Here is a 25,911-nt window from a genome sequence, read left to right as displayed (position 1 = left end):
TATTGTTTCTCATTTAGTCCTTTTTTTTTTTTTTTTTTTTTTTAGTCTAGAAACCAGACTCTATTTGTCATTTCATCTGTTTCTACTAATTAGTTCTTGTCTGGATATACAATTCTGTTTTCTGACACTGTCATCATCTCTAGACCAATGTATTTGATGTAATGAACAGGTATGATCCCATTTAAGGCATAAGCAACAGGACCAAGTTGACTCATTAGAGACAAAAGCAGGGGTTTTCAAACTGGGGGTCACATGGTCATTACATGGGGGGCTCGTGAGCTGTCAGCCTCCACCCCAAAGCCCGCTTTGCCTCCAGCATCTATAATGGTGTTAAATATATTAAAAAAATCTTTTTAATGTATAAGAGGAGGGTCACACTCAGAGGCTTGGTACGTGAAAAGGGTCACCAGTACAAAAGTCTGAGAACCCCTGAACAAAAGTCTAGTTTTCATATAAGGGGCTCCAAGTAGTTTGGAACATGGGAATTTGAGGTAAACCCAGGGATCCATCACTTGCCGTGTGATGTCCCTGACTGTGGCTAATGTCAAGGTTTTTGGTGTGTGCATGGACAATGAAAGAACAATCTGGATATAAGAAATTTTCTTCTTAACCCCAGGCATTTTAGTGATTGTATTATGCCCTGAAGTATGAGGGATTTAGATTACATAGGGGACAAGTCGTCTGTGTGTGTATAATTTTCCATAAACAATCATTTTGTGTATATGTGTATATTTGTGTGTACATACACACACATATTTTGTGTATAAATACACACGTGTATGTACACGTCTAATGTTATTTATCTGAGGTGTGTGTATGCATATATATACCAATGTGTGTATGTACACACACACACAAAGTATTTGTGTGTATACATTTTCCATAAACAACTTTATTTAAAAGGATTTAAGGTTGTCTGTGTGACAGTTCTCCCATGCAAACTCTAAAAAGCAAGGAAATACCAAATTTTGGGACATCTCTTCACTGACTCTTAATGATCACAGAGTATATTTTCACTGTAAGTGACAGACTCCTCACATTTGCACAAAGAACTTTCTTCTTCCTCCAACAAATAAGGAAACAAGCTATACCCAACACATTAATTTCCTTTGTACTATAATACAAAACTCTGAGTGCAGCCTGACCTACATCATGAAATAGTCAGGTTTGACATATCCCAAGTTAACTGTACTGCATATTATGTGTATATGGGGGAAGCATGAGACAGGTGGTATAGAGAAGTGAAGAGAGATGGTAGTGAGGCTAGAGAAGGAAGAATAGAAGAGGTAGGAATGCATAATGGTTACTTTCACTAGGAAGTAGTAAAAAATGATAAAAGAACAAATGAAAACTTGGCAAAGCCCTGGAGAGAGCATCTGCCAGCTTAACAGATTGTGGTCCTGAGGGTCGGAGGTTTAAATTAAAACCTGAGATGGGTGCAAATGAAGACAGTCGCCTGGAACATGTTGAAAGCTTGTGATGATGAGACCACTGATTAAAATTATAGAACTTTTCAATAAAGTATGGGACCAAGAAAAGCCTCCAGAACAATGGAAAAATGGCACTGTGATCAAAATACCAAAAGAAAGGTGACCTAAGTAATTATATTAAATGGAAAAGTGTTAGATTCCTTTCACTGATAGACAAAGTCTGCTGCAGTATCATCTTCTGTAGAATAAAGGAAGCAGTTGTAGCAAAGCTAAGAGAAGAGCAGGCTGAGTTTAGAATGAAAAAAATTGTGTAGATCAGATTTTCACTTTGACTAGTCATTGAAGAGAACATCGAATAACAAAAAAACATTTGTTGTAAACTTCAGAGGCATTCAGAAAGCATTTGATGGCCTCCATCACAATTCACTCTGGAATATCTTGAAATGTTATAGTGTACCAATAACAACAATTGTCATCTAGGCTTTATATCAAGATGCGGCATACGCAGTTCAAGTAAATGCAGACTTGAACAAGTGGTTTAACATCAACACTGGTGTCAAACAAGGGTATATTCTTTCCTGTTTGGCATTCCCACTGACTTCACCTTAAAAGAAGGTGTAGACTTTTACAAGCCAGACTTTTACAAACCATCCTACCATCAACCTCAGCCTAGATCAGTCCACACAAATGGTTCATTTTCTGGACACTACTGTGCTAATAAGTGATGGTCACATCAATACCACCCTGTACCAGAAACCTGCTGACTGCTATACTTACCTACATGCCTCCAGCTTCCATCCAGGACACACCACGTGATCCATTGTCTACAGCCAAGCTCTAAGATACAACCGCATTTGCTCCAATCCCTCAGACAGAGACAAGCACCTACAGGATCTCTATCAAGCATTCTTAAAACTACAGTACCTACCTGCTGAAGTGAAAAAACAGATTGACGGAGTCAGATGAATACCCAGAAGTCACCTCCTACAAGAGAAGCCCAACAAAGAAAATAACAGAACACCACTAGCTGTCACCTTCAGCCCCTGCAACCTATCCTGAAAGATGATCCCTCACTCTCACAGATCTTGGGGGACAGACCTGTCCTCGCTTACTGACAACCCCCCAACCTGAAGCAAACACCACTGAACAAAAACACTGACCCAGGAACCTATCCTTGCAACAAAGCCCAATGCCAACTCTGTCCACATATCTATTCAAGTGACATAATCATAGGACCTAGTCACATCATCCATGCCATCAGGGGCTCATTCACCTGCACACATACCAAGGTGATATATGCCATCATGTGCCAGCAGTGCCCCTCTGCCATGTACATTGGCCAAACCAGACAGTCTCTACGCAACAGAAAAAATGGACACAAATCTGACATCAGGAATCATAACATTCAAAAACCAGGAGGAGAACACTTCTTTACCTGTCCGTTCACTAAATAACAGAACTGAGGGTGGCAATTTTGCAACAGAAAAACTTCAAAAAAAACTCCAATGAGAAACTGCTAAACTCAAATTGATATGCAAATTAGATACAATCAACTTAGGCTTGAATAGAGACTGGGAATGGCTGAGCCATTACAAACATTGACTCTATCTCCCCATGTAAGTATTCTCACACTTATCATCAAACTGTCTTTACTGAGCTATCTTGATTATCACTTCAAAAGTTTTTTCTCTTACTTAATTGGCCTCTCAGAGTTAGTAAGACAACTCCCACCTTTTCATGCTCTCAGTATGTATGTGTATATATATATCTCCTCACTATACGTTCCATTCTATGCATCCAAGGAAATGGGCTGTAGCCCACGAAAGCTTGTGCTCAAATAAATTTGTTAGTCTCTAAGGTGCCACAAGTACTCCTGTTTTTTTTGGAGATACAGACTAACATGGCTGTTACTCTGAAATCTCCATGAAATGGTACTTAGGGTATGCGTACACTGCAGTGGCTATAGCAGCACAGCTGTGGCATTGCCGCTGTGCCACTATAATGTCGATGCTTCCTACGTCAACTGGAAGGTTTTTTCCATCAATGTATTTAGTCCATCTCTCCAAGAAGCGGTAGCTAGGTCAATGGAAGAATTCTTCTGTTGACCTCTGTCTACAGTGGTGGTAGGTCAACCTAACTAGGTTGCACAGGATGTGAAAATTTTCCCCACCCTGAGCCATGTAGCTAGGTTGATATAATTTTTTAGATGTAGACCAGGCCATAGAGAAGGAAAGGTTTTGAGACTTACAACACCGAGGACAGGCAAAGAGTGGCCTAAGATAGACAGGTATGACAGAGCCTTTGTCGTGCCCTAAGTGACATCCGACAGTGCGAAAAGGATCAGATTCTGTCAGAATAAATAGCAGAGTTGACAAAAGATAGGAAAGGTATGAAGTTCAATTTTGAAGAGCGAGCATTTCAAATGGAGACTGGACATCCAAAAAGAGGTGACAGTGGAGTACATTCAGATGAAAGATTGGAAGTGGAGAGGTATTATTACTATTTAACTATTTAACTCCCCAAAAGTGTGCTATATGCTTTAGAGACATGCAAATGACAAGTAGCATGTTTTGAACGGTTTGTGTTATGTTTAATTACAACATATAATATGGTGACTGATAACAAACATGTAGGAATGAGAAGGTGCTATTAGCATTATGTTTGCCAAGTGCATATCTATATTTTGGAACACAGAAATGACCATACTTAATCAGGTCCAAGGTCCATTTATACCAATATATTATGTTTCTGATAATTCCAGAACCAGATACTACAGAGGAAGATGCAAGAAACCAGCAGTACGGATACGTGGGATAATCTGCCCTCTATATAGGTCTCATTCTAGACTCTAGTAGTTAGAGATTGATCTGTGCCCCGAAACACAGAATTTTGTCATGAATTAGGCCACGTCTAGACTACCCGCCGTATCGGCGGGTTAAAATCGATTGCTCGGGGATCGATATATCGCGTCTCATCTAGATGCGATATATCGATCCCTGAGCGTGCTTATATCGATTCCAGAACTCCACCAACCCCAACGGAGTTCCAGAATCGACATGGGGAGCCGTGGACATCGATCCCACGCGGTGAGGACAGGTGAGTAAATCAATTTTAGATATTCGACTTCAGCTACGTTATTCACATAGCTGAAGTTGCGTATCTAAAATCGATTTTCCCCCGTAGTGTAGACCAGCCCTTATATTATTATTAACTCCTGGATATTCTTGATATCCATATAAATATCCAACCCCGGTTTGAATACTGTTAAGTTCTTGTCTTCATTGACTTCCTATGGCAACAAGGTCTCCATTTTAATCATGTGTTGTGCGGTAAAGTATTTCCTTTTATTGGTTTTGAATTTCTCAACTTTTAATTTCATTGAATGTTTCTTTATTCTTGTGTTTAAAAAAATGGGAACTTCCATTCTGCATGTCAACCTTTTCCGTCTCATTCTTTATTTTATACACTTTTGTCATGTTCCAGTCTTAGTTGTCTTCTTTCTATTTATTAGTGTACTATTTTTTTTAAAAAAAGGTTAATTTCTTAAGTATCTTTTTTTATTATGAAGCAACTGGAGGGTAAAGGAGACTAGCTGGAATGTGACAACATTAATGTGAAAAGATGAAGGGGAAAGATGAGGAGGTAGGAAGGATGAGGAGAGGAAGATGATGGAGAATGCTGAAAATTATCTCCCACTCTGGTTTCTCAAAGGACTTGTTTTCTCGAATGCACACTCTGTCATGAAAGGAACTTTAATGTACCTTGTCTTTGAAAAATGGAAGTTGTCATGTGTCTGCTGCATTGAATCTCTGGCAATTTTGTCTCAATTTGCCATGGAAGTAGAATTAGAGATTTCTCCTTAGCTTGGATTTCCTCAACAGAATAATGCATGTAATTGTATTTTTCTGCACCAATTTTACTCTTCTTACAAAAATCATAAAATCTCCACTGTGTACAGGGAAGAAAATCAGTTTATGTATCAAAAAGAAATCATAATGCAAAGGAGATGATACAAATTGCACAATTAAAAAGTGATTATTTTACAATGGTTTGGTAATCTAAAGATCGCTTTAAGGTTTATACAAACTAAACTAGAATAGTAAGAAAAAATAATTTGAAAATGGTTTCTATCTACAAGTACAGGTAACATACAAACTCTTACGTGAAAAGAAATATCTCATGCAACAAAAGCTTATCTGAGTGTATCTGATCAAGACATTTCATACATAATGTCATTACATTAAAAAGTTATTGTTATATAGTCATAAGTAAACATTTTTTCCCCAATAGAGACTGAATATCAGTACAGAGGGCAGATGGCAATGTTAAAAATGAATTAACCTAATTATTCCATTTAAACAGCTATCTTGGTATTGTCTTCAGCTTCATAAACCTCATATTTGTGGTCTGAATTAGTGTGAGGGAACCTAATTATCTCTTCCTTAACTAGACCATGTAATTGACCTTTTAAATGTCTGTTATTATAGATTCAACTTTTTTTATGGCAGTACAAAACTATTGACTTTATTAGGTGAAGTAAAATGTTTTAATGAGAAGAGGTATTAGAATGTTTTAATGGAGATGAGCGAAGAATGGACAGGAACCACCAGTCTGTGTTCTGTTTAAACTATTAACTGTTTGTATCACACTATTGTCTTGCGATTATTTTATAAGGTATGTTTTAATCCTTTTCTGTATTTGATTGATAAAACTCAGATTATTTACTCATATCTAAGTCATTTTTTTAACTTGTTGATAGGTTGAATCTACACAGAGCATGATCAGGATTTTGGGCCTTTCGGCTACATTACCCAATTACCTTGATGTTGCCACATTTCTACATGTTAATCCCTACATTGGACTATTCTATTTCGATGGCCGTTTTCGACCTGTACCACTTGGGCAGACGTTTATAGGAATTAAGACAACAAATAAGGTAAATGACCATGGAAAATCTGGAAAATGTTTTTTGGACATTTATACACAGTTATGGATTCCAGCATGTGGGTTTATAAATGTCTTTCTACCTATCTGGACAGTGATTGGATATTCCACATTGTAGTATTCTTTAGTGCAGGAGCCTCCTGCATCGTAAGTAGATCTTTTCACAACCGCATAGGCTTAGAAGTTACTTTCAAATTTTCAGAATAATACCACCTTGCATAATTTAGAGTGAAACTTAGAATTTTCACTGTGGTTAAACACCATTTTATCTCCTTTGTACTCTCCACATTAAGCAGAGTGTTTGATAACAAAGCTCTGTCCTGATTAAACAGCAATGATTGTCATCAGTTGGTGAGTTTCCTTACCAAAGTCTTGTTTTGAACTGTGTTTTCAAAGCAGATTGTTCTGTCCAGTTCTCTCATTTCAGTCCCTATCTGTGGTGGAAATTATGGAATTAGGTTTGTTTTTCTGTTAGAATACCTGAGAAGTAACAGCTCTCAACTCGGTGGAAAGTACTCAAGCAGTTTGGACACAAACATTAAAAGTATGATTTGATGTTAGGGTGACCAGACAGCAAGTGTGAAAAATTACGATGGGGTGTGGGAGGTAATAGGAGCCTGTATAAGAGAGAGAGACACAAATCGGGACTGTCCCTATAAAATTGGGACATCTGGTCACCCTATTTGATGTATTTAATGCCATATAAGTAATTATGATCAAACCCTGTCATAGGACAAGCTATCTGCTTTGATACATGCAGTTTTGATAGCGAGAGACATGAAAGTAGTCTCTAACCCAGTCTTTTATATTCTTTTCCAAAATGAGAAATAGAGAGAAAATATAACCAAGGTTACCATCATGTAAAGGTAACTATATTTGTATTAGAATCCATTACTGCATATTAAATCAGTCTGAGATAAATGTACTTGACACTTAAAACAAATACTAATTCTTCAGTTAAATACAAGTTAAATATACATCAGGAGACAACAGCCTCTGGCATGCAGCTCGCCAGGGTAAGTATCCTGGCGGGCCGGGCCAGTTTGTTTATTTGCCGAGTTGGCAGGTTCTGCCAATCGCAGCTCCCACTGGCCACGGTTCGTGTCCCAGGCCCAGGGGGTGGCAGGAAGCTGCGGCCAGCACCTCCTTCGCCCGCACCGCTTTCCGCTGCCCTCATTGGTGAACTGCAGCCAGTGGGAGCTGCGATTGGCTGAACCTGCCGACACGGCAGGTAAACAAACTGGCCCAGCCAGTTTACTCTGATTGCTTAAACAAAGAAAGATAAGAAATTATATTTTATAGCCCAACTTGTCATACTACCTTAGAATATCCTACTAGACTGTAGGATGCCTTTTTTTTTTTTTTAAATTACGTTTTCAACCAAAAATTAGTTTCAGAGCTCCATCAATAATATGGTATGTTTTAAAACAGTGAAAAATGACTTTCTCATTAGGTTCTTTAAATAATTCACTCCATCCGCAATGCAGGAAAGAAAGGTTCCTTAAAACCATGGGGGAGCCATTTCACGTCTGTGCACACAGGAATAAGTTTACCATATGGTACTTATTATGATGTGCATATTTTAGCCTTCATTAATTGTTTCAAGTACCTTCAGTAATATTTGCTGTTGCCTTTCTTTAATCATTTCTTAATACTTCATTTGAATGTTTAGTTTATTCATACTGTATCATTAGAAAAAGGCAAAGATGTAGTTTCCTAGTAGCAACTTTGGAATAAGCTTTATAATTTTAAAATGAAAGGAGACAACTATGTCAAGTATGTCACAAAGTGTTGAAATGACCATGAAATAACTAATTCCCCTCCCTCCCTTTCTGCCCCCCCACCAAAAGAAATTGCTAACAAGGAAGTGAAATTATCAATGAATTACCCCTCCTCAGGTGAAAATAGACAGCTGAGATGCTTCCATTAATACTACAGGCCAAGAAAAAGTCCTCATTTTGCTAAGAAGAATGTCATCAGAAATTTGAGGTAGAAAAAACATTGTGGAGTCAATTGAATGTGCCTTACAGCAGCTGGCATCTTCAATGAAGAATGCAGAGTAGTGAATCTCCGTGTCAGAAGATGTCTTCCAGGACAACATAGGAACTGAACCTATCCAAACAGAGTGTGAGACCTTGCAGAATCAAGTCTCTGTCTACACTCTCCAACCCTCCCATGACCAAAGAGACAGCACAAATGTGTTTGTGGGGCCAACAAGCAACTCTTGACACAACCCACTAAAGCAGCTGTTAGGTCTAATATTAGCATGGACTCTTAATTGTTGTTCCTTGTTAGGAGGAGATCATCAGCCAACACAATATATGCAGTGTTCATAGCTTGTCTGGCAAATATCAAGGAGCTTTGAGGCAGTTAGATACTGTGAGAGTTGCCTTGCCACAACCTTCTCAGTAATCTTATTTGAAAAAGTGAAGATTGACCAATTAGCAATCTGTTTCCAGATTGTGTGTATAGACTGCTCATAAGGCCCCTTCAAAACAGACAGCATCCTCCGCTCTTTAGTAGAAGCAGCCATAATAACTAACCTTAAGGGGCTCTATCATTTCCCCACATACTTTCAGCAGCTAGGAGGCACATTTGTCTAAGGCAGGGGTTCTCAAACTGGGGGTCAGGATTCCTCAGGGGCTCACGAGGTTATTACATGGGGGGTTGCAAGCTGTCAACCTCCATCCCAAACCCCACTTTCCCTCCAGCATTTATAATGGTGTTAAATATATAAAAAAGTGTTTTGTTTTTTTTTAATTTATGTGGGGGCGGGGTCACACTCAGAGGCTTGCTATGTGAAAGGGGTCACCACTAAAAAAAAGTTTGAGAGCCGCTGGTCTAAGGCATTGGTCTGATGTTTTTCAAACACCTCTCCTACCTCCATGAGTAATAAATGCCAAAATTTAAACAGAAAAGACCTTTGCATTTGTCCCCCTCTAGTTATTGTTCTGTTCAAAAGGACAGATACATCTCAGCCCAGACTGGAAGCGTCTTCCTCCCGCCTCCCCCCTCCCAAATAAACAAAACAAAAAAAAAACACCTAATAGTTGAATTGGAAAAGCTTAGCTAAAGTACTTCCTTGTTGGCTGGAATTGTTTTTCACTTAACATTATCTCAGTTAAGTAGGATTTGTGCAAAAGAGCTATGGAATAGGAAACATGCATCAGCTTATATGAAAAAGTAATATCCAGTGCCAGGAATGTCTCAATCCACTATTAGTCACTTTAATTAGGCGCTGAAAGTTTGAAAGACTGGGATGAGGTTTTCTCATTTGCAACATAAAACAAACTGGTTTTGTGTCATTAGTGAAGAAGGTGGATAAAACTCTTAGATACATGAGTTAATGCATATTTGTTTCTTTGCTGCTTTTAAGTTCGGACACTAGATAATGACAGTGCTTTTTTTCCTCTGTTTTATTTGATATGGTTAGAGAACCACTAGCCGTCGTGTACAACCTGGCCTGCACAAAATTACAATTGGCCAAAGAAAGTACAAAATAATTCTCTCTCCAAATGATGCTGTTCTGTTTTAAGTGAAAACAGAACACAGAATTTCAAAACTTACTGACATTTGTACACGTTTGGTTCCATACCAGTGTTGAACATCATTCAGGCAGAAATTCCAGTCAGAGATATTTTCGATCTCCTAACTTGGCCTGAAGCACAATTTTGCTTGATAGGACTTTAAATGTAGTATATGGTTAAAAGAGAGGTTGAGACCATAATAAAATCAGTTTGTGAACAAATGACTCTTCGACAAATTTGAGGTAAAAATAATAAGATGGATTGGATGCTATGAATTTACAGTATGGTTTGAGTTCACTAGCCTTATCCATGCCACCAGTTTCTTTCCTTTTCTTTTTACTGATAGTATGTTTAAAACATTTCTTTAGAGGGAAGATGATGTGCAAATCCACTAACAATTTTTCGATCAATAAATGAGAATTTCCTTCACAACCCCCAAATTGTACTTAGATTTTTCTTGTTTTTGTTTGTTTGTTTTACAAGCTTTACTGTGCCACCAAGAAATAATAGAGTTCTCCAGCTTGGCTACACATAGTAAGGGAACTCTTTCAGTCCTTCCCAAGTTTATTGTTTATGTTTGATGTATTTAAATACCCATGAGACAAATCTGTAATTGATGCTGCTAGGAAGGCTTGGTTGCGATGAGCAGCACATTTAAAATGTCACCAACTGTTGCAGTAAGATTTTTATCGTTTCAGGAAACTGTAATATATGGAAAACTGCTAATTTGAATATATTGATTAGGGAATATATATTCTGTCCCAACTAATACAAAATAATCATTTAAAAAATGACTGTCAACAAAATGCTTGCTTAATTAAAGCAATTGTCATGAAGTCCCCAACTAAAGCATATGTTGAATAACCTCACGACACTGCTGCCTCAGATTTACAAGATTTATAAAAAACCTAAAAGGCATAGGCCATCAGCATTTATGACTACCTGATGGAAATAATATTGAAAAAGAGGGTTGGAAGGGTGGAGGATATAGGAAGGATAAGATATTGAATGCACTTAATTGGAATTAGTGTTGGTTGTAATGCTGGTTGTTTAAAACTACAGTCGAATCTATTTTATATACTGGAATACTTGAGACGTGTCTAAAATGAATGTGTAAAATTGGAAGAGTTGGCTGGAGATGTGGAAATTGTCCAGCTATACCGGAAGTAAGACTGGATGTGGTTAAATTTGGCTGCAACTCTGGGAGTACCTGATAGATAAAAGTGCACAGTGTAGGTAATTATGTAATCATTTCAATATCTGCCTGGGTGGCAGAGGGGCTTCCGTCAGCCCTCCCTTCCTTTTCATCCTGGTCCCCAGCCAACCCATTGTTGGAATCTTACCATCCCCTTCCCCCACCTCTTGAATGAGGGTAAAGGTGGGCGATAAAAGAGGGGAAGAGAAGAATGTGGGGGGATTTGATAGCTGCTTTCAACTACCTGAAATGGGGTTCCAAAGAGGATGGATCTAGGCTGTTCTCAGTGGTACCAGATGACAGAACAAGGAGTAATGGTTTCAAGTTGCAGTGGGGGAGGTTTAGGTTGGGTATTAGAAAAAACATATTCACTAGGAGGGTCGTGAAGCACTGGAATGGGTTACCTAGGGAGGTGGTGGAATCTCCTTCCTTAGAGGTTTTTAAGGTCAGGCTTGACAAAGCCCTGGCTGGGATGATTTAGTTGGGGATTGGTCCTGCTTTGAGCAGGGGGTTGGACTAGATGACTTCCTGAGGTCTCTTCCAACTCTGATATTCTATGAGGGGCTTGGCTCCCTGCTGTGCCAGTCCTAGGAGCCCCGAACCCTCTTCCTTCCACTTCCACTCCTTTAAAAGGAGGTGTTTGTTAATCCTTTATCAAACCGTTTATCTGATCTCTGTATCCCTTCCCTACAGAGTACCTGCATGGTACGGATAAATGGATTTGTGATGACCAGGAGAACTGCATTGTGAATTCCCTGCTGATGTAATGGTTGTGGGCCTGTCAAGGCATCTAGACAGATTTATGTGCAGTGCTGGGGAGGAGCCAATGGCTGTGGTACATGTAAGTACCAGTGACATAGGGATAGGAAGGAGACAGGTCCTGGAGGCCAAATTTAGTCTGTTAGATAAGAGATTGAAGTCTAGGACCTCCATGATACCATCTGTGAAATGCTTTCAGTTCTATGTTCAGGGCCAGTTAAACAGGCAGAATTGCAGGGTCTCAATGTGTGGATGAGATGATGGTGCAGGGAGGAGGGGTTTTGGTTTATTAGGAACTGGGGAAACCGTTGGCAAAGGGGGAGCCTATACAAGAGGGATGGCTCCACCTAAACCAAAATGGAACCAGATTGCTGACATGCACAATTAAAAAGGTGGTAGGGGAGTTTTTAAACTAAGGGCTGTGGGAAAGACGGCAGTACGAAGAGCAGACTGGACAGAGACATCCCTTTCAGGGATTCTGTATATCCTTGTAAAGAGGAGAGTATAGAAGTTGGTAAAGTACAGGTAAGAACTGAGGAGAAATGCTCAAATGAAAGAAGGTATCAGAGGGGTAGCCATGTTAGTCTGGATCTGTAAAAGCAGTAAGATTTTTTGGCTCCCGAGGAGAATGTTATATCGAGGTAGAGGTGTACTAAGACTGGTGAACTTGAATGCTTGGTATTAAATGAGGATATTGATATAATAGGCACCACAGAAACTTGATGGAAAAATAATTATTAATGGCACACGGTAATACTAGATTACAAAATACAGTAGAACCTCAGAGTTAAGAACACCTCAGGAATGTTCATAACTGAATAAAATATTATAATGGTTCTTTCAAAAGTTTACAACTGAACCTTGACTTAATGCAGAATGCATCTTTGAAACTTTACTATGTAGAAGAAAAATGTTATCCATCTTAATTTAAATGAAACAAGCACAGAAACTGTTTCCTTACCTTATCAAATCTTTTTTTAAACTTTCCTCTCTTTTTTTTGGAGTTTACGTTTAACACGGTACTGTACTGTATTTGCTTTTTTTTGTTTCTGCTGCTGCCTGATTGCATACTTCTGGTTCCAAATGAGGTGTGTGGTTGACCTGTCAGTTCATAATTCTGGTGTTCTTAACTATGAGGTTTTACTATATATAGGAATGACAGAGTAGGCTGATGGGAGAGGGACAGTATATGTGAAAGAAACCGTAGAGTCAAATAGAGGACAAAGCATAAATGAATCAAACAATACCATAGAACTCTATGGACAGAAATTCCATAATTGAATAATAAGAATATAGCAGTAAGGATATACTATCAGCAACCTGAGCAGGATGATGATGGTGATTGTGAAATGCTCTGGGAGATTAGGGAGACTATAAAAATAGAAAACTCAACAGATTTCAGCTGTCCCCATATTGACTGGGAACATGTCACCTCAGGACAGTATGCAGAGAGAATTTCTTGTCACCATAATGACTGTTTCTTGGAGCAGCTAGTCCTGGAACCCACAAGGAGAGAAGCAAATACTTAAGGGATCTGAGGAAGGGGGCTTGGGGCTCCTATTTCTGGAACAGTGGGGAGCTGATCTCCCCCCCACCCCCTTTATCACCCCTTTCACCTCATATGAGGAAAGGGTGGCAGGATCCCAGGTCTGGGATGGCTGGGGATTATGTGGACATGAATAAGGAAATGAGGCTGACCCTGTACTGAATAATTTGTTGCTGGGTACTTCCAGATATTTTAAGTGAATAAAGTTGTGGCCTAATTAAAGCACATCCATGGCCTCCTGTCTTTCTTCTAGTATCACCAGACAAAAATTATTTTCCTTTTATTTGTATTTCTGTTCTTATTTTTCTTATGGTAAGCACTTCCCTTTCTAAGTAGTGATGCTAAGCAGCAACAGTGTGCTCAAAACACCAAGTAAGGGGTGGTCCCTTTCCCAAGGAGCGTATAACTTAAACAGAATCTGTTCTGTCGATACTGAGAATGGAACCTTTTAAATGCACCTTCCTTCAGCTCGGACAGATGAATTCAGATACTACCTACCAGAGTGACCATATTTTTGTGTGTGTTTTATAAAGCACTGACGTATGTTTATGAAACTATAAGAAAAGTAAATAATTTAATTTCTTCTAATCCTAGGTAGGTCAGCATTATCTAAGATCAGCATTGCTATTAGCATTCACTTATCCTTTCTTATTTTATCTTTTTGATCTACTTCTCACAATTTGTTCATTTCACTTTTATTTCCTTTCCTTTCTTGGTGTCATCACCCCCTTCAAAGTAGTATTAAAAAGTTAAATTGGGACAGTATAATGGAACTTCTCATTAGCTATGACAATTTGAATGGAAAGAGGAGGATGGGCCAGGTAAATGTGTGATGTTCTACTTATAAAGGATTTGAATGTCATACTGTGCTTTATGCTTTTAATTCCATTTTATCTTTTAGAAAGTTCAGATAGGAAAGACCTAGCACTGTATCATGAAATTAGTCTATAGGATATGAAATGTAATCTGTAAAATGTTGCTCTTAGTAATGCCATGTTTGAAAGACACATCTTGCATTCTTATTCTCATGGCATTCATTTGACACCATATTTGGATATGTTTATTTCACCCATGTAAAGTTTTTTTTTTTTTCCCCCATTAAAGCTGTGTTTAACAATTCTTTCAACCATTCTGACTATACCAGAGAGAGGTTAAATTTCCATTTTCTGAATATTGCGTGTTTTCCCACTATTGCTTCATGGCTGCTGGAAGATTCAACTCATCTATCAAATGTCTCCTCCCACCGCCCCTTAAATAAACAAAATGAACTATAGACTGAGTGTCAGTTCTGACTTTGAATTTCCTTGTTTCATTTTGTCACAACCTTAATGTTGTATAACCTTTGTTTGAATGTAAGCAGTGATATTGAGTCACACAAATATTTGCATGTTTATCTAAATTGCATAGATCTTCAGTTTGCAGTGGTTATATTCAAATAAAGTACTCATCCCCAATAGACTGTAATACTCTCCTACGAGAGCTAATAAGATATAGACAAAGTTACTGGCATAATACCTTGAATGTTTTTAACTAAAGCCATATTTAGTGATTGTGAGTCACTGGATAATCTTATTTTAGTATTACTCTTTACATTCTTGCACAGCACGGTCTTCTCTCACTTGCATCATGTCAAAAATTTTGATACTAAGTTCTTGGTATGGAATTATTGATAAATAATGTGATGGATTAATAGAAAGCTGTGTAAAAAGCTACTCTGCAAAATTGTTTCCACTTCCCATGACATTACGTCCACCTACAGAGAATCCTTTTAATACTAGCTGGAATTATCTGATCTTATATGGGGGAAATGAACAATGACTTAGAAAGCTGATCTTATATCTGTGGATGTTACTATATGGATAGCAAATAAATTTTGCTTTATTAACCAATTCTTAGATGTGGTTGATATTCAAACGCTTGTATTTAATTTTGATAAACTCACTATGCTATGTTAATATGCTAGTAGCACTTTGGTATAACAGGAAAAAAAGGTGTTTTTATATTGTAATTTTTATTAGATGTTAATGCTTGTTTCTAGTAAGTATTTGGGTGGATTCCTTTTAACTGATTTACTATAAAGTATGTTTCAACTAGAATGAAAGACTGACTTTTACTTTCAGTTGGTAATGTGTCACTTATTACTATCCAGGTGCAGCAGATGAATAATATGGATGAAGTATGTTATGAAAATGTTTTGAAGCAAATAACAGCTGGACACCAGGTATATTTATTTTTTATGTTTTTTTTATTCAGAATCTGTTTCTTGAAAAATAAAATACAGACTAGATGTTCTTGTTCAGATTTTTAAGAAATGCTTTATTTTCCTCATCTGTGTTCTAAGACAATTAAACTCAAGAGGCTTAATTTCTGAGTTCTTCGAAGCAGTAAAAGTATTTTAATGAGAAATATTATCATGCATGAAAACTTACAGACTAAATGATAACTTTTAACTAAGAAGCATGAGGCTGAAAATACCTAGTATTTTGGTATAGTACTTTAAAACAACTGTTGTTGTTGTTAAATCAGGTGATTATAATTAGTTTTGAATCATAATGCATGGCAGGTCTAGATTTTAGACTTACTAATTTTATAATAAAAATAAAATAGAAGTTATAGATCTCATCATGAAATTGTTTCTGAAGACATTCCCCACACCAGCTGAACAACCTGCTTTTATCAGGGTTTGATGTATTAATAAATCAACCATAGACCATTGGGGGATGTGTAAATATATTTGCTCCTATAATGGTAGTAATACAGTTCATTATTGAGAAGTCCATCTCTTTAACAGATTTCATTTCTTCCTTTCCACTTACGTAGAAGGTCATTAAATCATTCGTCTCTCGATGATGCTGTTCAAAGTTTGCTGTAAATTGTCACTCAGGAAAGAGAGAAACTATTTGAAAGTATAGTTTTAAATGTAACTTTAGTGATCAAAATTTATTTCAGCCTCTGGCCTACTTCCTAATCCCACCTACATTTTTAAGAAGTGTACTATCTGATATTAATATGTACATCGCAGGCAAATAATTCCATTGTTTTTTACATGTTTAGCAGAGCATCTCCTATCTCTTGCTCTTTGAAGTGTCCCATCTAAAAATCACAAGTAGTCCTCCAGTTCAGTCTGCAAGGGAGGTTTCTAAAGTGCGTTTTTAGGTTTTAGACTGATGTCCAGTCAAGAAACAGTGTGGCGTATAGTGTGGTTATTCTCTACATGTCTGATTTGTTTATCACTCTTTTATTTCCCGTTTTTGGATCACGAGCTTATAGAGCCTTATCTGCTCCTTGGTGCATCTAGGATAAGTGGCTGTGGTCCTTATGGTGCATGGCCAGTGCAGCAACAAATGCTAACGCATGCTCAATCCCTCCGTAGTAACTCCAGTAAAAGTTCTAGAGGTAAAAGAAATTTCAGTTCCCTTCCCAAAAACATCTAAGAATAAACACTGTGGGGGGGATTTAAAAGTATAGTCTGTCTGTTAGAAGAAATATTTGGTCAGGAGTAGAGGAAGTGGATGTTGAAAATGAGAGAAATTACCTCAAAGGTCCCTCAGTCTTCAAGGTCCCATAACGAGTCAGTCTCAACCTCCTATTCTCCTCCTCCTGAAGATGTGTTCTCAAGAAATGGCACCATGGTCCATATGGCCTAAGCATTAGAGAAATGGCTTCCAGTCACAAATAATGCACACAGAATCTCTGATCTCGTCAAAGTTAAAGGTGAAATAATCCATTTTGTTGTTACAAGCAAAGTGGATTTATCTGATTCTTCTCTCGGTACCATTTGTAAATGAAAAATAAGCCCTAGCACTTACGAGAGTTTTATTGATCATCTTTCGCTTCTCTCCTGGTTTGCTAGTACTGTCTCTAGCTATACATAGACCTAATGGTAGCAATCTCTTTAAATCCATAAGATTTAAATATGTACAATTTCTGGTATTGCCACAGAAAAAATGTATTTTTTTAATAACATAATTTTAAAAAAATCTCAATTTTGTGATTATAGTAGTCTACAATAGATGGCGATAATCCATCTCCAAAGACAATGGTGTAAGCACCAAAGGAGTCCACTTTGGTCATACAGCATCACAAGTGGCTAAAAAGTCCACTTCTCAAGTAGCAATCCTTGCCACAGATAGTGCAGGTGTAAAGCACAGGGCTGGAAGATGAAATGGCACACTATTGGCACTTCAGGACTGCTGTGTTTTCCTCTTTGCTCTCTTTTTCTCAGCAATCTCTCTTCAGCTTCTTTGACTCCATGGTGCTGCACAGCCCTCCAGTGTAGCCTATCATTAGTAGCCTTTTCCAGGCTTTCAGTGTCAGTATTGAAACTTTTCAAATCTCGCTTGCAATCACTCTTGAACCTGAGCCTAGGTCAGCCCAGTGGCCAGGGAGAATCCACCAGTTCTCCATAAAAAGGTCACTTGGAATGTCCATCTTCCAGCTGATTCAGATGACTGAGCCAACAAAGACATCTATGTTTAAGAATAGTGATTGTTTGGCAATTTTCTATTTTCAGGTATTTCAGTATCAGGAACTTCGGTTTCTGACTTGATATTAAAGTAAATGGGTGTGGAAAGTGTTTTAGATTTCTCTCATATCTGCATACTCAGAACACGTGTCTGGCTCAATGTCAGCTTTCTCTAACCCCACATGCATCCAGTCAGTTGGCTGAATATGATGGCTGCCTTTCTGATGTGAGAATTCTGATGTGAGAATTAAGCCTGTAATCCAGAGAGAGATTATCCAGTGTAGTTGATCTACACAGTACTTGTGCATAACTTCTAGCGTAACGTCAGCTATTAAAATTTCTTGTGCTGTCAATACATCTTGTGCTGTAATCATTATCGTCTTTAGAATGATGGTTGGTTAGTCCAAATTAATCACAAGCTAACACAAAGCTATTGTAAAATTTATGGAGTTCCTGTTCACTATCTGTGATGAGCACTACGTCATTGGCGAAAAGAAGTTCTCTCATCACAACATCTTTAACCTTATGTTTTGTTCTCATGTGTGCAATGTTGAAGAATTTTCCAACTGATGTTGTATGGAGTTGTATACTCTTGGTAGATGAGAAAGTATGACGAACCACTAGAGAGAAAAATGTATTGATGAGTGTTGTTGCTAGATCACATCTTTGTTTTAGACCACTGCTAATTTCAAAGCTGTCATACTGCTCACCATCATATGGGATTGTAACCTGCAGGTTGATCTACTGGCACAGAAGCCACATTGATGCTCTTAATGGTCAGCAAGAACTTGCAGTCTGTTGAAAGTGACCTATGCAAATGTCCGGTCAGCAACAGTATAGAGAGCGATTCCTCTGTAGTTGTTGTAATCACTTCCATATCCATTATGTTGTTGTCATCCTTTGTCTTGTGCTTTCGCTCCTTCCCTCCAACAAGCAAGGTTATTGTACAGATATTTAAGCACAATCTGTCCTCCTACTTTCAGAATTTTAGCTAGAATTCCGTCTTTTCCTGAGGACTTTCTGATGCTAGGGAGGTGATCACCTTTTCAAACTCAGTTATAGATGGTTCTAAATTAAGCTCTTCGATAATCTGGAGCCTGGGGAACCCATTTAGTGCCGCTTCAGAAATAGTGGTTTCACTTGAGCAAAATTTGTGATAGTGTCCACCCAGCATTGTATCTGTTTGGATCTGTCAGTGATATCTCCATTAAGAGATTTGAGTGGAGCAGTCTTCTTGGCTAAAGGACCAATTGCTTTCTTGATTCCATCCTCCTACAAACTACAATAACCTTACATTATTATAGAGGAAATACAAATAAAACTTTGTAATTTCCTTGGGAGATTTGTTTTTGTTTGTTTGTTTGTTTGTATAGCTTTACTTGAAAATAGTTTTGAGGTTCAGTACAAATAACAATATGACTGTGGGTTTGCATTTTATTTTGAGGTCTATACTATAGCTGAGAGAGGTCAAATGAAGTTAGTCTTCTTAATGTAACAATTTCAATAGCTGACACAATCACTGAACTCAATTTTTGAATATTATATTACAAACTAATAGCTCAATAAACAGTACATTTTCACTTTCAGCAGAATTATTGTTTTCTTTGCTATTTAATTCTCAATTTGGTTCCACATCAAGAGATCCAGATTACCGTTGATAGTAACTTTTTAAAGACACTATATGTTTGAGCACTTGTTTAAAACTTTAATGTATGGATGTTATATAATGGTTTTAACCAGTCTGTGACAAAAATGCTTTTTAATGCACAGGGTTATTCAGCTTACTGGCCTTAAAATTGCAGGATAAATATGGTTACTTGACATTTTCTACTTCAAAACATTTGCAGATGTGTTTTCTTGTCAATATGTTGAATATCCGGAAGAAAAATTTAAACACTGCATGCATGTAAAATTACAAGTCAGTTTATTGTATTTTAACTCAGTGATATCCGCAGTGTATCAGATGTAAGTAGCTTCAGGGATATCTCAAAAAACAGATTTAATTGAGAAAACAATCTTACAGAAAATGGTAAAATGCATATTGAAATTACCAACACATTTTCATTTTTCTTTTTAATTTGAAGATTTAAAATATGCTTGTTTCTATATTAAGTACTAAAGAAACATAGGATTTACCATCCTGGAACAGACTGATTGTCTGTGTAGTCTGTCATCCTGCCCCGACAATGCAGAATGCTTCAAAAGAAGCATAAACCTGCCCATAATCCACATGACATTGCAATAGAGTATTATAGCTTAAAAAAGGAATTTTTTAAAACAACTCTAGCAAGTGAATGGTGTGTTCTTTCTTTTTATCCTAGCCTAATGTGACTGCAGTCTTTCTCTAAATATGTAGTCTTTTTTAATTCTAACCCATTTGCTATCATACTACCCTGCAGCAGTGAGTGCTTAGATTAATATGAACCATGTTGTGCAAATTAGTCACTTTTGCTATCAAACATTATATAAAAATGTGTAGTAAAAATGTAGACATTAATGTGTCTCTGAATTCTCTGCTCCCAGTGGGAGGAGAGAGAGCACCCCGGAAGGAATTTTTTAATCCTGTGAGAGTAGCATTTGTTTTTCTAGAATTCTCATTGAGTGACAATGTTTTACTCCTTGTTTTATAAATGCTTTTGCATCCAGGTTGGGCATGACCCTGTTTCTTTAATATTACCTATTATGTTTTGCCATTCTATAATTTTAGATATGCCTCAAGCTACTTACTTCCTGAGTGTGTGAATGATGTGCACATTGTATCTGCAAATTGTTTCCTCTCCTTTACATGTAAATATGCTTCCTTGTAAGATATTTTAGAGGATTATTTCACCTAGCTAAGAGTCGTGCTTTTTGGAATTTTTCTTTACATCCTTTAGGCTGTCTGTGTGGAGTTTAGTAACTAGCTGGACGGTTCTAGGCGCCGAGGTGGTAGTGTATGACTGTCAGAAGAGGGATATCTCATGTTAGTCTCTACTATCACTACCTCAGATGACCAAAAAGCTGTATGTTCTGTCTCACAGTGGAACACAAGATGCAGTAGTGAGAATCCTGTGTGACAGAAGTAGAATTAGAGAGAATTAACTATCCTTTTTTTAAAATCCAGAACAGGGATTAGTACTTCTCTTCTGTGGTTAGCAAGTTTCCTCAGTATAGTCTTGTGAGAATCTTTAGCAAAAATGTAGCTAGCTGGAAAGTCTTAGGGCTGGTCTACGCTACCGCAGTAAGTCTATCTAACTTACGCAACTTCAGTTATGTGAATAACGCAACTTCAGTTATGTGAAGTCAACGTAGTTAGATCCACTTACCACAGTGGCTACACTGCGCTGTGTTTACTTGTTTTATTTACTCAAACTGAAGTCATACTGGTTTGTCCAAATTACATTATTATACTACGGTTTGCAGTGTGATATTCAGCTGAAGTTGTATGTTCCTGTGTTTAATGGATGCAATGTGCATTTTCATTTTTCAAGAGTAAGCACAGTTGGAGGTAGTTGTATTCTACATAGGCATGTGTTATGACAGATGGAGAAAATCTTTTCATGTTGATTTTTCAACAGTCGTACTCTGCAAGACTTCAAGCTCTTCCTGGCTACTGGGAAATTAAAAGTTGGTGATTCAGCCTTTAATTTTGATCCATCTGCTCAAACTAATGAGGCTTCTCATTTGTGGGCTTCACTTTGAATTACCAAATGCAAGTTGAGCTATATAATTCCTCCTGAGTGAGACTTCCACTTTCCCATGTAATTGTGGGAAAGGATAATAATGGATGACTTAGGCCTACCATGTTTTGCTCCTGTTACTTAAACTTTCTTACAGCTACTAAGAAAACAGAGATTAGAGAATGGCTCAAAAGTTGCCATATGCTTTTTAAGTTAAACTGCTCTTTCTGTAGTTGACTAAAAATGTAGATTTCATCACAAGATTTTTTTATCAAAATACCCCCCTTACAACTTCAAGTGACAACTCTTGAAGCCATTAAAATTGAAACATCATCGTAAAGATTTTCTGAAAAGGTTGATATATGCTTAGCATCAACTGTTGTATCTTTGTTCCCCATGAACACACCAAACTTACTCTGTTCTCATTTTTGTATTGTTCTTCCCATACCCACCTGTTGGTTACATCTTCCTGGCAGATTTTCTTTGTTTTTAATAAATGATTGATTCTTTTAAGAAAAACATTTGATGGTACACAGATGGAGATAGAGAATAGGCTGTAGCATCAGAGAGGGAAACAGCAGACCTACTAATTACTCTCTCAGATTACCTTCTCAGTCAATGTTGGTGGGATTTCATGAGAATGGCACGCAGTTGCTTTGTTCCCAAAATGTAAACCAGGCACAAATGATCCTAAAATTGGATGAAGTAATTGAATTCAAGTACAGTGATGTTAGTCTTAAGATGTATTACAACTGAAGTGAGAAACCACGTACATTTGTTTTTTCTAGTTTACATCTAACAAAACAAACTCTACTTTTCTTATCTTTGCAACTTAGCAAATCTTTCTATTTCAAAACAAGTTTTATGTTTCTCAGTGTTTCGTCTGGAAGCTTCTAGTTACTTTACACATGCTGTTACTTACATCTTCTAGAAAAAATCCCACACGCTATCAATCACCTGCCTTTGCAGAAATCTCTCAGCTGCCCAAGCAATCAAACTGGTGTTTTACCATACCTTTCCTCCTTCCCATCGCCCTTCCGGTGCCCAAGAGCTGATCATTTCTGAAGTCCCAGCTTAATATCATAGGAAGCCATTTCAGTGCTGCTGTTATATATTAAATAATCTATTACCAATTGAATGGACAAGAAGGTTCCTTTCACATTTCTTTTTTCTTCATTCTCTTTGTAGTCACAATTTTTCACCATAACTACATTTTCTGTTTCATAACTTCACAAGCAGAGAATAGTTGCATACTAAACAGAACCAAATAAAAAAAAAATGAGGACGACTTCTTTCACCATATCCTTATTTTTTACATATTTTGGACAAATGTCAATCTCTCTGTCATTATTACATGGATTTTGTTTTAATGAAGGTATTCTGCTCCATCTCCGTTCTCCTACAAATGATCTTTTTGAATCAATTCATCCATGATATATTTACAAGATACAATGAATGGAACAGTTTTTATGAAGTTACACAGGATATGTGAAAACAGGCTGAGTGTCATATCAGGCTGTAAGACATCCTTAAAACTGTGACAGATGTTGCAACTCCATGCAGTATCTTTGGAAGAACATACTGTATTAAGTTTATAAATGGTTTTAATGGGCCAGGGAATACATGCAACTCCAGAGGGGAAGGGTTGCCACAGTTCCTCTAGGAACTAAAAACTATGAGGCTAGGGGGTGATTGAGGCGAATCACTCAGGTTGTAGCTACCTCCAGAGAGAGAGTACCTTTTGGAAGGCTTGAATATACTGGTTCAAAGTGAGTTTTCCATAGACAATTGAAAAAGAAAGGCTTTTAGCATAAAGCCCAACCCTTCTGGATGGGTCAGAAAGACTTTGGTCTATTAGGGCCTCATAAGATTGATGGGAGACCTCTGGTAAGCTTTTAACATGTGTATATAGGAATGCTTTTGTATATATATTGTGACAAAGTTCCTCCTCTACCTTGGTGGGTCCTGCGCTTATTTGGCAGATTTGCTCACCTCAGAGATCTTCCCCACAGTCTGAGTCAACCTCTCCTGTGTCTGATCAGGAGTTGAGAGGTTTGGGGGGAACCCGGACCTGCCCTCTACTCCAGGTTCCAGCCCAGGGCCCTGTGGTTTGCAGCTGTCTATAGTGCCTCCTGTAACAGCTGCATGACAGCTACAAACTCCCTGGCTACTTCCCATGGCTCACTCAAACCTTATTATCTCTCACCACAGGACCTTCCTCCTGGTGTCTGATACTCTTGTACTCCTTCATCCTCCAGCAGTACACCATTCTCACTCTTCAGCTCCTTGCTGCCTCTTGGCTCCAGCTCCTCACACGCACTTCCTCTCTCTAGTCCTTGCTCCTCTGGAATTGGAGTGAGCTCCTTTTTAACCAGGGTGCCGCTGATTAGCCTGCTCTGATTGGCTGCGATGGTTCTAATCGACCTGTCTGGCCTTAATTGGTCTAGCAGGTTCCTGATTACTCTAGTGCAGCCCCTGCTCTGGTCACTCAGGGAACAGAAAACTACTCACCCAGTGACCAGTATATTTGCCCTCTACCAGACTCCTGTACCCCACTGGCCTGGGTCTGTCACAATATATATATATATAGAGAGAGAGAGAGAGAGAGAGAATGTGTGTGTGTTTTCTCTAATGCTTTTACCTTAAGAATAGATGTGCTTGCTTAGAAGGAACTGAATGGTATCTTGTAACTGCTGGCAATATAATATACTGTTCATAGTTTTTGGAGAAAAAGCAAACTGCAGATACTGGCCTTCAGGCAGACTGGCTTGCTGAGTGTATCTCCATGTAAGGCAAGGAGTTGTGAAACCTTAAAACCCCTGATCAGAAGAGAATGGGACAACAGTGATTGCCCAGAGACAGATGACTGTTGGAGACCTGACTGGGCACTTTGGGAGTGGACCACATAGGGGATATACAGGTGCAGTTACCCTAAACACATCTGTAGAAAGAGATGCTCAGTCTAACACACGTCATTAGATTGTTTAATAAGGATTTTATTCTCTGTGTCTTTTCATATAAAGAATCCTCATAGAGCAGGGGTGGCCAAACTTACCAACCCTCCAAACCACATATGACAAATTTTCAGAAGTTTGAGAGCCCCTAACCCCACCACCTCGCCACATGGTAAAAGCCTGAGCTTCTCCTCTACCTCCAATCTGCTGGGCGAAGAGTGAGGGTAGAGGCAGACAGAGGCTCTGCGAGCCGCACTTTAATTGTAAAAGAGAGATATGCGCTCATGGACAGTCCACATGTTTATAATGCAACACAGTTGCAGAGTTAAAGTTGTTTGGGGCACCTTAACTTTTCAGTTCTTTGCTTATCTAATTTTTGTCAATCTGAATCTTACACACGTATTTTACTACAGGTATAAGTGTGCTCTCTCTCACATACTGACCTGCGTACAAAAATAAATATGTAAAACACACAGAAATACATATTATAGAGAGTTTGTAGCCAATCTGTAGATAAGGCTGTAACCAGTTCTCCTTTGTAGTCCTGATATTTTCCTCCCTCTAAATACTTAGAAAAGGTCATTTCTCCTTCAAGTGTTATATGTGTAGATCAAAGGAGATTTCTTGGTCAAATTTGAATTAAACAAGGTAAACCATTTGTTAAGGATAGGAAAAAGAAAACATAGGTTTAAATCAACTTTTGGAACAACTCATTTTTGTCATGAGTTAAAGCGGGTTTCTGAAACACGGGTCGCCGCTTGTGTAGGGAAAGCCCCTGGTGGGCCGGGCCGGTGTGTTTACCTGCCTTGACCGCAGGTCCGGCTGATCATGGCTCCCACCGGCCGCGAATCACTGCCCTGGGGCAATGGGAGCTGCGGCCAGTGGGAGCCGTGATCGGCTGGACCTGCAGACGGGGCAGATAAACACACAGGCCTGGCCTGCCAGGGGCTTTCCCTACACAAGCGGCGACCCCTGTTTGAGAAACCCTGAGTTAAAGGAATGGTATTAGAAATGTTTATAGGTGTGCATATGTGTATATATAAAAGTTACTGGAAGTTCCCAGTGAACTCAGCTTAAGAATGACAATACAAGGCCAGAATATATGATTGCTGTCAACGATGGTTCTCAAAACCTATAACATATCGTCTAGAGGTGAATGTTACTCCAGTCTTTATCTGCCCACAAAGTGCTTAATTAAAAAAATGCATGGTCTGCAATGTGTTTTAAAGACCCAGAAGGAGCACTGGAAGGGAAATTTTTGTCACTTCATGAGGTTGTAGTGGAAGCCACATTTGTCTATTAGCTTGCTGCTTTAAATAGGAATGCTGTCCTGATTAGTAAGGAAGAGAAGAGGCAGAGTTGAATGAGATGAGGAGTTGTAAATCCCTTATCTGATATTGTTGAATAAATCCGTTATTGGGAAGGATAGTAT

The 25,911-nt window shown here is 38.3% G+C and overlaps 1 protein-coding gene across 4 annotated transcripts in view; it reads left to right on the top strand.

Moving 5' to 3' along the window:
• The window catches only part of ASCC3 (activating signal cointegrator 1 complex subunit 3), a 544,393-nt gene that overhangs the window by 240,684 nt on the left and 277,798 nt on the right, over positions 1-25,911 (top strand). For all 4 annotated transcript variants that reach the window (XR_012655518.1, XM_075063855.1, XM_075063856.1 and 1 more), the window contains exons 12-13: positions 6,190-6,366; positions 15,551-15,622. Coding sequence is in view for 3 of the 4 variants with exons in the window: in XM_075063855.1 (XP_074919956.1) it covers positions 6,190-6,366; positions 15,551-15,622 (249 nt within the window). In the remaining variant the exon portion in view is untranslated. The remainder of the gene's footprint in view (positions 1-6,189; positions 6,367-15,550; positions 15,623-25,911) is intronic.

Source organism: Chelonoidis abingdonii, chromosome 3 (genome assembly GCF_003597395.2).
Source record: "Chelonoidis abingdonii isolate Lonesome George chromosome 3, CheloAbing_2.0, whole genome shotgun sequence".
NCBI classification, from domain to species: domain Eukaryota; kingdom Metazoa; phylum Chordata; order Testudines; family Testudinidae; genus Chelonoidis; species Chelonoidis abingdonii.
This window is presented reverse-complemented; position numbering and strand designations above follow the sequence as displayed.